General features: G+C 35.1%; 1 protein-coding gene across 2 annotated transcripts in view; it reads left to right on the plus strand.

Annotated features, from left to right (window-relative positions):
* Window positions 1-14867, plus strand: part of galnt9 (polypeptide N-acetylgalactosaminyltransferase 9) — a 92134-nt gene that overhangs the window by 27058 nt on the left and 50209 nt on the right. For both annotated transcript variants that reach the window (XM_052596494.1, XM_052596483.1), the window contains exons 3-4: window positions 7673-7839; window positions 13949-14123. In XM_052596494.1, coding sequence (XP_052452454.1) covers window positions 7673-7839; window positions 13949-14123 — 342 coding nt within the window. The remainder of the gene's footprint in view (window positions 1-7672; window positions 7840-13948; window positions 14124-14867) is intronic.

The raw sequence follows: 14867 nt of genomic DNA on the forward strand, positions 1-14867 counted from the left end.
AATTATTAAATTAATTCTCTTTTAATTAGAGCATTATTAATGTAAGAGAATTAAGTACCTCTTAAGTATCTCTCACTCTTTTCTCTCTGCCTCTCTCTGAACCATTTCTGACTAGAATCAACTTGCTGATTGTGATCATATACCTCCACTAAAAAAATCATAACTTGCCTTGTCACTGCACCATGTTTTCAATAAAAAATATCTCATCAGTAGAAGAAGGAGTGTTGATAGATCTCAACACCCTTTTGATCTCATTCCCCCTTAATACATGATGTACGGTTTATGCAAAAAATCCTTACATTTCATTAATTTCTAATTATATATGCAGCTGTATATTATATACACTACTGAATAATTAGAAGTCTCTAATGCTCTAGACTGGATGTATTAAATCAAAAACACGGTAAAATAAGTTTGAATGAATGAATTTGAATGAAATTATCTCTATGTATGTTAAATATTATTCAAACAAGTCAACGATTAAAACAATGATAAAACATTGTTGTGACGTTGCATTGTTGTTTTGGCTGTTACATCTGATATCTGTGGTGCTTTTCACTCCTGTGATAAAATGTAGAAGGATTTCCATGGATTTATTTTATGTATTCATGCACATTTTGTGGAAAAATACTGCTGGTGACATCAGTTTTCTACTCAAAATGCTTTGCAAAATTGAGGAAGGAAAGAAATAAGGGATTGGAAAAACGGCAACCTGCTGTGAAGCAGAAAAAATGCTTTAATGGCCTGATCAATCAAACCTTCCTTATGCTGCTATGGCTGCAGAACTACATGGTATTAGAGGACTGTTATAAATAGCTTTGAATGACATTTGCACAGCTGTCACTGTTGAAACTATCATAATATTTTGTTTTTATGCACTAAATGTTAGCCATAGCTGAATGCCTGCTTTAGCACAGTCTAGCTGATATAAGCAATATTCCATCAGTAGGCTTGCTTTCATTTCTTACTTTTATCATGGCTTATTGCCAACAATTTAGTCAAATAATTAACCAATTGGACATATTTTGACTTTTCTTGAGCCTCTAGTTTGGATAAAAGCAAAACTGCTAAATTAATAAATGTAAGTTAAAGGTGAAGTATAATCATCAATTCTTATATCATTGTTATTTTAATATAATTATATGAATTGTTGAATTATATGAATTGAGATACTATAGTGGTCGACTGATATTGTTTTTTTGACAGCCGATGCCGATATCTTGGAAAGCAGGGTAGCCAATATAAAGCTGATATATTTGCATTTATTTTAATTCATATTTATTAATTTTGAAATCGTTTGAAAATGCATTAAAAAATAAATTTGTAAAATAAACATGATTATACTTTAGATGACAAAGTATTTTCCACAAATAAATACATATTTAATAAATATAATTAAAAAGGAAGTAAACTGTAACCAACAGAGCCATATTGAGTATTTGCAAGTGACATGTCTTGGGTATTCTATAGTCTTTGACGGACAAAGCGACCGTTGAAAATCATTAGAAATTTGTGTCGGCATGTCATAAATAGAATGGATTTGTCATATCGCGTCGCGCTGCATCCAGTGTAAACAGCATCATTGATTGTAATGAGTTCTATATGATTTTAGCGCCGCACCGCACCGCTCATGTCCAGTGTAGACACGATAGTTGGCAAATGCCAAATATTGGCCGATATATCGGTCGACCATTGATAATTGAGATAATATTATAGTTTGAATTAATTTTTACCTTTTTTTATATTTAAGTTTTAATTTAAGTTTAAGAGGTTTTGTTGTATATTTTTGTTGCTTTTATATTTGTTTTGGGGATTTTTTAGATATTACCTAACTATAGAGGACAGTTTAAAGCTTTAAGCAATGTAAGCATAATAGACATCTTGCTAATATCTCTATTTTAGACTCTGCCATTGAATTAGACAACCTCCAGTCTCTCGCATACCTCCTCTCCAAATTTCTATCCTTCGAAGACAATGCAGCAAACCCCAGTGCGTAGTATGACTAACAGGCAGAGGCGTGACTCCAGGTTTTCTGATTGGCTATAACACAACACAGTCAGATCCATTTTTTTTTTTTTTTTGCTTTTTACAGATTTTAATTTAGTGGTATCTGTCAAATAGTGATTTTATGCTTTTTATTCAATAAATAAATAAATAAATAAAAATGATTTAGCATATTCAGCATTCAGTATAAACAAATAGTATTTGAGTTAGCTTGATAGTATGATTGTGTTAGACTATGCACAATTACCTGCTCTCCTCGAATCTTACAAGAAACTAATTACTGAAGGTTATAATGAAGGAAATGCCTATGCATAAATTGCCACACTCATTATTATAGTGAGCCATTAGTCATCTTTGATCTGTAATTGGTGTTTTTCACTATGAATGAAAAAAAAGGTCTTCATTATTGGGTAAGACTGAATGCTATCAGTGTACTGAATGCTTATATCATTCAGTATATATCATTCAGTATACATAGATAGATGGATAGATTGATAGATTAGTATTTTTGTTTTTGTTTTTTTGTGTGTGTGTGTGAGCGTAGCACATTCTTTATATGAAGACACTTCTACATTTAAAATCAGCAAATCTTTTAGGAATTTAACTGTAATTTGCTCCTACTAAAGATTTTTAGTTTTTACATAAATCATTGCTTTTGTACTCAAAATGGGATTAGTCTGTGATTCTATTTTTGGATATTGATTGAAGAAACTATGCAGGGTTTAAAATCAATGAAAACCTGGGGGATTATCACGCAAGCAAGATTGCTGTTTTCCCCGAATATAAGCACCTTTAATGAAATATCAATCATGCACATATCTTTTTTTTCTTAGTTGTACATAATTTGATAACTTATTTTTTCAGTATACCTTTCTGTGAGTAAACTACTTTGGTGTTCCTCAGTTATGTGATTGCCCAGAGAATCTGAATCTGCTAAATACCAAACCAAGTCTCTGTAATCGTATTTGATTAAATATAACCTATGCCTGAGCCCTGTAATCCACAACCATATTTAAAGAGCTGAAAGTAAGTCCATACAGGCAGCAGCCTCATGCTGTTTTCCCAGAGCTCAGGACAGCTGGAAGGAGGAATTTCACAGTGAGATGTTGATCAAGAACTTATGGTTGCCATAGTAACCAGTCAGCATTTACAATGTGCAATAAAGGCTAAGTCTGTGTGCCTCAATTTTTCCCACAAAAAGGTTAAATGTGGGATTGAATTTAAGCTTTTTAGTGGCTTGTCAGGGTGTCAACAACTAAAATGCAGAAAGTGTTAGCAACACAGTAAATGTGCTTATATTTAGTAGTGGCAAGACAACTTCAAGTTTTCAAGACAAGTGTTCCTGTAGCTCAACTGGTAGAGCATTGTGTTAGCAAGCATGCAAGTGCAAGGTTGGGGGTTTGATTCCCCGGGAACACATGATAGGTAAAAATTGATAGCTTGAATGCACTGTAAGTCGCTTTGGATAAAAGCGTCTGCTAAATGCATAAAAAAAAAAAAATAATCTTTAAGTTCAAGATGTCAGGTTGTATTTCAGTTCTTCAGCGTCTCTGTACCTTGTACTAATATGAGAACTCCTCTAGGGCACCTAAATGTAATGAAGTGCTTTATGTTTCTTATATAATTTGCACCAGCATTTTCATCTTATCCAAAGCAAAATCTTCTATATTCCAGCTATAAATAGATATTCGTGCAACACACGCCATTTAGAGTAATCCAGGTTGGTACTTCAACAAAATATGACTACAGTTTCTCAGTAAGACTACAAAGGCCCTTACAAATAGACATTCACAAGGACTATTGGTTTTATAACAATAACACGATATAATAAAAAAAAAAAAAACATTATTAAAAAAAATGCAGTGTCCACAACTATAAAGATAACACAAAGAAACAAAATTGTTGAAATCACTTTAATTTATTTTTCTGATAAATGATAAAAGCATTGACAGCTGATCAGAATCCATCCTGCTTTATAGAGCTGTAGAATTAGTGCATCATGTGCCTTTATTAAACAGAATGTCTCTGTTATCTTTTTTGTTGGTGTGAATGGGCCATATCATGCAATTCTAATGGTTACAACTGGAACTGTAATGACAAATTAGAAAACATTATATATACATTTATCTTTAATCATTTAGCAGACACTTTTATCCAAAGACACTTACAAAAGAGGATAATAGAAGCAATCGAAACTAACAAAAGAGCAACAAAATGTAAGTACAAATGGCAAGTCTTGGTAAGCCTGAAGCAGTACACGTAGCAAGCTACACACACACACACACACACACACAGTAGATAGAATAGCAAAAAATAGAAAACTAGTGTTTTTTTATATATATATAAAGAAGAAGATAAACAGATCAAACAGAATTAAAATAGAATACAAACCAGATTCCAAAACAGCTGGGACACTGTAGAAATTGTAAGTAAAAATAGAATGCAATCATGTGGAATTTTCAAATTGCAATATTTTATTCAGAATACAACATAGATGACATATCAAATGTTTAAACTGAGAAAATGTATAAATGTATAATATCGATTTTAAATTTCATGGCATCAATACATCTCAAAGTTGGGACAAGGCCATGTTTACCACTGTGTGGCATCCCCCCTTCTTTTTTTTATTTCTGCAAACGTCTTGCGAATGAGGAGACAAGTTGCTCAAGTTTAGAAATAGGAATGTTGTCCCATTCTTGTCTAATACAGTATCATTCCTGTATGTGATGCAGTGCCGTCTAAGGGCTCGAAGATCACAGGCATCCAGTATGGTGTTCCGGCCTTGAGCCTTAAGCACAGAGATTGTTCCAGATTCTCTAAATCTTTGGATGATATTATGCACTGTAGATTATGATAACTTCAAACTCTTAGCAATTTTCTCTGAGAAGCTCCTTTTTGATATTGCTCTAGTATTTTTCACCACAGCATTGGAGGAATTGGTGATCCTCTGCCCATCTTGACTTCTGAGAGACACTGCCACTCTGAGAAGCTCTTTTTATACCCAATCATGTTGCCAATGGACCTAATATGTTGCAAATTGGTCCTCCAGCTGTTCCTTATATGTACATTGAACTTTTCCAGCCTCTTATTGCTACCTGTCCCAACTTTTTTGGAATGTGTAGCTCTCATGAAATCCAAAATGAGGCAATATCTGGCATGACATTTCAAAATGTCTCACTTTCAACATTTGATATGTTATCTATATTCTATTGTGAATAAAATATAAGTTTCTGAGATTTGTCAATTATTCCATTCCTTTTTTACTCACAATGTGTACAGTGTAAGGAGACCAACTCCAGTCAGACAGAATGTGGGACAAGTAGCATGGTAAAGAGGGACAATGTGGGACAGACGTAATAACTTTAAACTTAAGATTTATTGTCTATCTAATTTACCACTAAATATTTTTAAACCCACCAACTAAAAGATTAAGACACTACCTGACCCAAAATATCAACCAAAGTTTCTACAGCTTTTTTGATGACTGGTGCTAACTTGTTACTGCAGTCGGTAGATCGATATGAATGTGTGTGATGTACGGCATAAATGCTCGTCACTTCTGCTACCGAAACTTTGTCAGCCTGTGGGTCATTTGGTTTATTGAAAAACAATTGCACTAATTTGCAAGTTACTTGATTTTGTGCTTTTTTTCTGTGGTACTCACATGCACCATGTCACTTCACGTCGTATTCTCCACCATGTCCCACAGAAAAACTGCTTTTGCATAAAATGCAAAAAGCTCTCTCTGCTTTGCCATCTACAGGTCTTAACCAAGAGTATGTTGCGGTCCATTCGCTATTTAAAGTGCATCTTCTCTTTTTCGTGGCCACACTGGCCATGGCTGCTTAACCTGACCAAACAGCACGCGCTCTCCAATTTGAGATTGTTGACAATGTTGAGGAGGCGTTCGTGCGCCAGTCAACAGTTGATGTACGACTCAGCCTATCAACTAACGCTTTTATTGCTCTCTTCTGAACTATTAGACATAAGTTAACAGTACGCCTATGGATGTATCCATGTATTTATTAAGCAGGGTCGAATTAAAAAGCGAGACAGATGCTCAGTTTGCATGAGGCGGGACAAAGGGTAAAATTGCTGTACAGTACAACGTAAAGCAGGACAGGTGGTCACTGTATTACAGTGTCCCAACTTTTTTGGAATCGGGATTGTAGAAAGTGTTAGAGTTAGAGGGTCAAATAAAGATGGAACAGATGTGGTTTTAGCAATGTGGTCTGATAAATTCAGCTTATCATCGATCATGAGGTGTCTAGCTGTTTTTGAAGGAAGTTAGGATTGATGAGCCTAACTGAATTGTGACATTTTGATAAAATGATGGGTTTGTTGAAACCCCACAAGCAGTTCTGTCTAAGCCAGGTTGAGTTGAAGGTGATGTAGAGAGAGAAGAGAAGTGGTTCAAGAACTGAGCCCTGAGGCACCCCAGTAGCTAGATGTTACTACTGTTACAAGTATTCATGTTCAAGTCCTGCTCACAGTGGAGAAAGATGCACACTTTATATGTGATATTTTTCATTTTCTTTTAAAGCTAGCATGAATTGGCATTTGCAGTGCTTTAATTGTTAATTCTTTCCCTGCAATTGTCAGATTTCTCTAGCTTTCCTTTTCACTGTTATATGGTAGTGGGCACTATTACACATCTTCTGAAAGAGTACAGAATCCCTGAATATAAGCACTCTGAAGAAACAGAAACAAGTGATCGGATATGTAAGCAAATGCTTATGTAAACATGGTCATCAAACATTAAACAGCATATACTGTATTTTTCGGACTATAAGTCGCATCAGTCCAAAAACACGTCATGACGAGGAACAAAAACATATACAAGTCACACTGGACTATAAGTAGAATTTATTTAGGACCAAGAACCAAGAGAAAACATTACCATCTACACCCGGGAGAGGGCGCTCTATGTTTTCAGGGGTAGACTACAGGAGCACTGAGCAGCATAGAGTGCCCACTCGTGGCTGTAGACGGTAATGTTTTCTCTTGATTCATTTCTCTTGGTTCATGTCAAATAAATTTAGATAAATAAGTCGCACCTGACAATAAGTCTCAGGACCAGCCAAACTATGAAAAGAAGTGTGATTTATAGTCTGGAAAATATGGTAAATGAAAACTGCCTAATGTTTCTGAATGGAATGTCCACCCAGGAAGTGGTATAGGACTGTTCAAGGTGTTGATGGACGTGATCTACTCCATCTATGTATTATTGATCTTCGCTCTGAATCCGATCTGGGTGTAGTCTTTAAAAAAAGATGCTTTCTCAGGTTTTTATTCAAAATGTTACAGTTTATTAAACTTGCCCATATTAAAGTTTTTTTAAAACAACAACAACAACAAAGCATTTCGCTAGAATAAAACCTGAAGCAAGTTTTTTTAAAAGTTAAGGGAAACAATATTTAGTAGAAAATACTTCAGTTGAGACTTGATTTTAATTTAAACAATGAATTATTATTATTATTATTATTATTTTATTAATTTTTTTTTTTTTACAAATAATAATGAAACAAATTAAAAAGTTGAATCATGCACAATAAAACTTGCATAGCATACATACAACTGATTATGGTCAGTTGTGATTTACCTATAATGTAAAATTATTAAAAGTTCTGACTATAAAGCTGCAAACTGTGTGTTTTCTCTCCAGGTGTAAGCAGTTGACCTACTCTGATGACCTTCCCCAGATCTCTGTTGTCTTCATCTTTGTGAACGAAGCTCTCTCTGTCATCCTGCGGTCTGTACACAGCGTGGTCAACCACACGCCGGCACACCTGCTCAAAGAAATCATACTGGTGGACGACAACAGTGACAGCGGTATGGACACATCCATTTGTGTTTCCTTTAATGATTTTGTTTGTTTATTGCTCTTTTATTTTTTTTTTATTTTTTTTTTTACTAACACAGCTCCTAAATGTATACCAGTTTATCCTTTTGCTTCAGACTTAAAAGCTTTAATAAAGGAAGTATACATAAAATACTGTATGAATAAACAACATAACATCGCCAGATAAAATATGACTAACTTGTTTTGGTATGCTGTAACAGTCTGTGTTTTGTCTGAGCAAACAAACATTTTTGTTGCTTAGTTGAGACTGCTTTTAAAGTTTATCAAAAAGAGGAAAAATAAATAGCAAGAGACAAACACTGGAAGAATAATCTTTTAGGTATGTACTCTTGCATACAGCTCAAGATTTATAAATAACCTTGTAAGGCTTTTTTTTTTTTTTTTTGGAGACATTAGTTACAGTTTCCACTGATGCTGTATGTTTTGCAGTTGTTTTATCTGGTCAAACTGCATTGAAGTATCGGACTAACTAAAAGTAGTGATGCTTCAAAACGGATGTCTTAATATTTTTCATTAGTGTCACAGCAGCTCAGCGGTTCTCAAAGTATTGTAGCTTCTTAATTAACTATTAACTATTTTTCAGTGTAACATGAAAATATGTATTTTTCCGTGTATAGCCGTAAAACCAAGCTAGTGGAGCAGTAATCAGCCACTCTCTTTAGAATCCTCTTCATCACTGTTGGATTGTAGTTTATATGAGCGCAGGTTTGTTTTGGGATTGAGGGTACATAGAGGCTGCAAAGCACCCTTGAGCACACCCTCATGAGCACCCTTCTGAATCCTAAAATGATAAATGGGATACCTTATAGTCTCGTGGACCTCATGGACACATATGAGAGAAGGCCATGAGACTGCAAGTCCACATCAAGTGTGCCATTTGACACAGAAGCACTCTCTGAAGTTAAATATAGTTCCCAGAAGTCGCTTGCCTGAATTTTTAGTCTTTACGAAAAACAAATGCATTATTTGACCAAAAATAAAAAGTGGAATAAATACAATAATATTATATATACATATATACATAAATATAATAAAAAATAAAAGTAAAAACGTTAATATAATAGAAGTATTACAATTGAAAAGAAACGTTTTTGTCTTTTTCTTTCTTTCTTTCTTTCTTTCTTTCTTTCTTTCTTTCTTTCTTTCTTTCTTTCTTTCTTTCTTTGTCTTTCTTTCATTCTTTCTTTTATACTGTATTTTAGATCAAATAAATGCAGCCATTTCATGTGAGCATTTCAGAGTCGTAAAAAAAATCTTAAAGGGGACATATCACACACACAGTTTCACCCAATCTTGTGTTGATCTTGAGTTCCGACAGAGCAGTATAGTATCATTTTTGTTTTATCATATTTATAAAAGAAAATACAGCTTTCCGATCCTCTCCGAAAACAGCCGAGCTCCTGGAGTCGCGCCATGGGCGGAGCTAAAGAGTGAAGGCACTTGCCCGATTGACAACAAAACGCAGACATTTAATGCTGTTTCAAAAAACACACTTGCAAAACACCATTGCTGCCCCAGAAAAACTAACTGCATCCACTTTTCATGGAACGCTGGGTTCTTTGGTAAGCTGAACAAGGTAATCTTTCCCTTACAGCCCAAAACACAATTTTCTTTGGATACATCCTTCTCAAGGGAGTCCTGTTCAGTGTTGCCAAATGAAGCATGTTGATGGGCGCAGTCTTTCTCTTTCTCTGGTCGATGTGTATGCACGGGTGTGCTCTTATCAGGAGAAATGCCCATACAAGGAGTTCCACCCTTCATTACATCACGAAGAGCCAAGCTCTAAAAAAATGTCAGAAACTTGTACAAAACCAGAAGCAGTATATTTGACACAGAAATACTCAGTTTCTTCATTCATATAGTTTTTTGAAACTTTGGCCATGTTTAGCATGGGAATCCAAGAAATAGCTATAGACCTCGCCGTTAAAGATTCCAAACTGTTGATCAGTAGTATATGTATATATTTGTTATTTAATTTTTTTACTAGGCGTCTATATTCTAGCATAATTCTGGAAGTTGTCAAAAATTCTTTTTTTTTCAGATGTACATTAAATATATATATATATATATATATATATATATATATATATATATATATATATATATATATATATATATATATATATATATATATATATATATATATATATATTTATCTCACACAGTCAGCTTCTTTGGATGGGGTGTTGACCATTTCTAATTTCATATGCTAATTTCCTGCTGATGCTTCAGCTTCTTCCAGCTGACATTAAACTGTTAACATGCAAAGGTTGCCTACTTGACCTTTTCTCAGAGCTGTAGTTTGTTGTCTCCAGTTTAGAGCTTGAGCCCAAAAAAACAGCTGGAGGTACCGGCAGTTTTAGCACTATGAATAATGAATTGACCTTAACAAGCATGTCTCTTGCTCTCTAAGTTTTCTGTCCATTATGAAGACATTTAATAGAGTGCCATTCTCGTGTTACACCATTCACTGAAGCCAATAAGGTTTTTGTCCTCCTTTTCTGTCCCTCCATCATCCCTGTCTGTTTGGATTAATCTCAGCTGAATCCTGTTATGCAGGGTAACATTCATTCTCACCTTGTGAATAATATTAAGGGACATTATGTCTATTTTTCTCATCTCGTCAGACACGGAGTGGTATCGTGCCCTTGAAATTCAATTCATTTAGACATCGCTTGTAAACAGATAATAATGGGTTTCAATCCAAATTAAAATGATTTTAGGCCCTTTAGATAAAGAGTTTGTTTAATACTTTTCAAGGACATTCTTTCATTTGAGGATCCAGCTAGTAAATTACATCTGGCTTTATCCTCAAAAGCAAACTACACAATTAAAATCCTAATTCATCAGGAATTTAATTGTATAGTTGGCCAAATTCTGTGGATAAAATTAGTTTTCACCACAAAACAATAATTTTATTCACCATTTACTCACCTTCATGTCGTTCCAAACCCATTGATCACTTTTTTTTAATACAGTCGAACAAAAAGGAGAACTTTTGAATTGTATTTTTTTGTGTATGATCCCTGTTTTACAGAATCCTATTGGTACACACATACACGTGTGCATCCATGAGGAAAATGTCTCTTTAATTGCATTAATTGCTATTCCAGTGCCATATGCAGCCTTCACTAGTTATTGTGAATGGTTGTATATCAAGCCAGAGTTCTTGATATATGCAGATGAAAAATGATAAAGCCTCTATGTTGATTAAATAAAGCAAAACAATCCCTTTGACATAGCTCATCTATCAGGATCAGCATGCATTTCAAATATTTTCATAATGCTCAATTATGATCTGCTGTGTTCCAGAACTTATTTTTCTGTTCACAGTATGATGGATGGATATTTGTTCTTTATTGATTGGTGAATGTTTATAAAATATTTCACCCTCATGATTCTTAATTTCAATCTCGTTCAGAACGCACCAGAGGGAATCCTATAACTTTCCACAACACATTTATGTATGTGTGTGTGTGTGCTGTTCGACGCACGCTGAATTGCATTTTGTACCCGCCCTAATATGGCCATGTTATGATAACTGGAGCAGAGCTGACATTAAAAGCAGTGAGCATGAATATAATTTATTAACATATTTATGTACTGTACTTTTATAAATACATTTATTAATTTAATGGACACTTTAATCAGACACACATTTCATTAATTTCCAGGAGTGACAACTGCAATCTACAACCAAATTACTCACAAGTTGTGGCCTAATGGTTAGAGAATCAAACTTGTAACAGTAAGCTCATGGGTTTGAGTCTCAGTACCGGCAGGGATTGTACAGTAGGTGGTGGGAGTGAATAACCAGTGGTACCACAACTGAGGTGAGACCCTTGGGCAATGCACCGAACCCCCAACTTCTCCCTAGGCAATGCAGCAAAAATGGCTGTGCACTGCTTTGGGTGTGTGTTCCCTACTCACTACTGTGTGTGTGCACCTGAATGGGTTAAATGCAGAGCACAAATTCAGAGTATAGGACACCATACTTGGCTCAGGTAGTGACAACAGCCCTTTACTTTATTAACTCCATAAACTGGAGCCCGAAAAACAAGCCACAAAGTCGCTAAATAAGTGTCTCTAGTATTAAGTGGACATGGAACCCCTTCAAGAGTGCACTCTGTGAGATAGCTTTCCAATCATTAACAAAACATGATTGCTCTGTTGATGGTGGTTTAGTTAAAATCGACAAACAGAATGAGTCTTTGGTCATTTGGCAGTCAATTATAACTAATTGTCCTTTAATAGTGGATACCAAACACGTGAGACAGCAGAATGTTGCTGTCTACCATGGTTTAGTTTCTAGTGAGTTCTGTTTCGTAACCAAACAAAACTAATCTAGGGGATTTCAATGCTATCTCACGGCCAATTCGTACGTATTTTACGAGGTGGCTTATTCGTACGAATTTGTACGACCTCATGTGTACGATTTTATACGATTTGTCTAAACCCCAGTGACGGTTAGGTTTAGGGGCGGGGCTAGGTGTAGGTCATTCGTACAAATTCATATAAATTGTGCAACTCGTAAAATACGTACGATTTGGCAACAATCGTATGAATTTGTACGAGTGTGGTCGTACGAATTCGTACGAATAAGCCACCTTGTGAAAAATGTATGAATTGCCATGAGATCGGGTTGGGGATTTACTTTGGTATTTAAATGTGGTTGTCACTCCCAAAACATTACAGTGTGTGTGTGTGACCTATACGTCTTTATGGGCAAGCTTAAAACATCTCACTTTTTAAGTAAAATAATTTCCAACATATTCTTGAGTGATTAAGTCCAGTGCCAGGGTTTCCCATTGCACTGAAACATTGAATTGTCAATCGTTCTTCTGAGCTGATTAATGAGAGGGGAGGTAGTTGTGTGCATCAGTGCCTTAAAGAGTGCTCTGTTCCTCTATATTCCTCTCCCCTTAGAAACTAGAGCACTCAGCAACCTGCAGGAAAGAGCCCAAGCACTCATCTATCTTCCTTGAGTGTGTGTATGTGTGTGTTTGTCTCAGTGAGTGTGTGCGTGCTCTCCTTGAACTCCATTTGTTTACCTCTCAGAGTTCTTATTGAATGAGGACAGATAGCTAACTCTGAGAGACTAAAGGAGTGGGGAAATTCAGGCAGATTTATTTATGGTGTCATCTGTAGTGCCACTAAAACCTTTTTCTCTGATGCTGTAAGTTTATATATTACAGAAATCAACACAAGCCTCTTCTTTAAACCTGAACGCTTTTACAGTGTTTGTTTTTGTTCAGAATCATGAACGAAAGTGATACACTTTTTAAAATAAAGGTTCTGAAAGAGGCTTTTGCAGTGATGCCATAGAAGAGCTGTTTTTGGTTCCACAAAGAACCTTTGAGTGAACAGTTTTTAAAATAACATTGTGTGTGTGTGTGAAAAACATTTAAAGAACATTTGTGCAATGGAAAGGTTCCATGGGAATGTAGATTGTAATAAAGAACCTTCAAGAAATTAGGGTTGTTTCTTCAGATTTTAGCCATAAAACACACTTTTCAGACTCTAACTAATATACACATTTATTTATTTTTCCTGACATATAACTGTGCTTATAACTATATCACAAGATGATTTTGTCTTGTTTGGGGGAATATTTCCATCACATCTCAAATATGTCTTGTTAAGAGACAAGAGACTTGTTAAGATTTCATAGCTAGCATTTTATGTATCCAATAAATACATAATGAATGAAGTACGCTTGAGATGAGCTACATCCTTGGTGTCCTTGGTAACCAAGTACACTAACATTAGAAAAATTATTTGTAACAAAAAATTACAATACAGCTAAGTGACATTGTTAACATTTTGGTTTATTTCTCTTTTTTTTAGCATTAATATGAATTTATAAGATCAAAAACCATTAATAATCAATGCCTTCACAATACAATCTGTGCATAAAAGTTACAAAAATAAAAATGCACATGTGGCATGAAAGAAAAGGGTTTTTCCAAGACTATGTGACCTTCATATAATAAAAAGACAAATGTCGAAAGTCTCTATTATTGAATTAGGAGGTTTGGACTTCCTTCCTTAACATGCTCTTTTTTTTTTCTCTCGTAGTGGAGTTGAAGTTCAATCTGGATCATTACGTGAATAAGCGATATCCCGGCCTGGTGAAGATCGTAAGGAACAGTAAAAGAGAGGGACTTATACGGGCCAGGATTCATGGCTGGAACGCAGCCACTGCTCCTGTTGTGGGCTTCTTTGATGCCCACGTGGAGTTCAACACAGGCTGGTAAGTGGTATTGATTCTTTTATAATTTTATAAGGCATTGTCTCATCATTAAGAACATAACTGACATGCTTCACATGACAAAGGGTTGATTTATCAGAGAATATTCATCATGACATCAATGGTAGCTTAGACTTTAGTAAGGAAAGCAGCCTGATTGATTTTTATCTAAAGCATCTGTCAAAAATGAACTGATAGATTAATGATCTCAAAAATGGATCAATGAGATGTGCCCCAAATTAAATAACCATTTGTAACGGGCTGTCCTGCTGAAAAATCTTTTCAAACTTGAACATACCGTTTAGGACTCCGATGTGCTGAGACTTGCTGAACCCACTGCACTTACAATCCTTAAATGAACTCAAGCATCCTTCATCTGTCACCTCCTTCAACTCGACAACAAAGAGTTCTCATTAAGACCTCACATTAGATTAGTATGACCTCCATTTGGGAATTATGGATTAACCATTAATGAGTTTTCCTGTTTGTTCCAAAACATAAACATTTCATGGATAGATGATCACTAAATGGGGCCACCGTCTCAGGCACATGATGCCAAACCTATGGTTGGAAAGACAGGAGATACATACCTAATTTTGGAGCTAAAATTAAATTAAAGTTTCATTATCACTTCCCTCATGCAAAACTTCCGCTCCAAATTTCAAGGTGTGAAATGAAAAAGTCAGAAATTAAATGCATTTTAGTTTTGTATTTAAAGGAGGTCATATCATAATTTGTTATATTCCC

This window comes from Carassius gibelio, chromosome A5, assembly GCF_023724105.1.
Source record: "Carassius gibelio isolate Cgi1373 ecotype wild population from Czech Republic chromosome A5, carGib1.2-hapl.c, whole genome shotgun sequence".
Lineage (NCBI taxonomy): Eukaryota > Metazoa > Chordata > Actinopteri > Cypriniformes > Cyprinidae > Carassius > Carassius gibelio.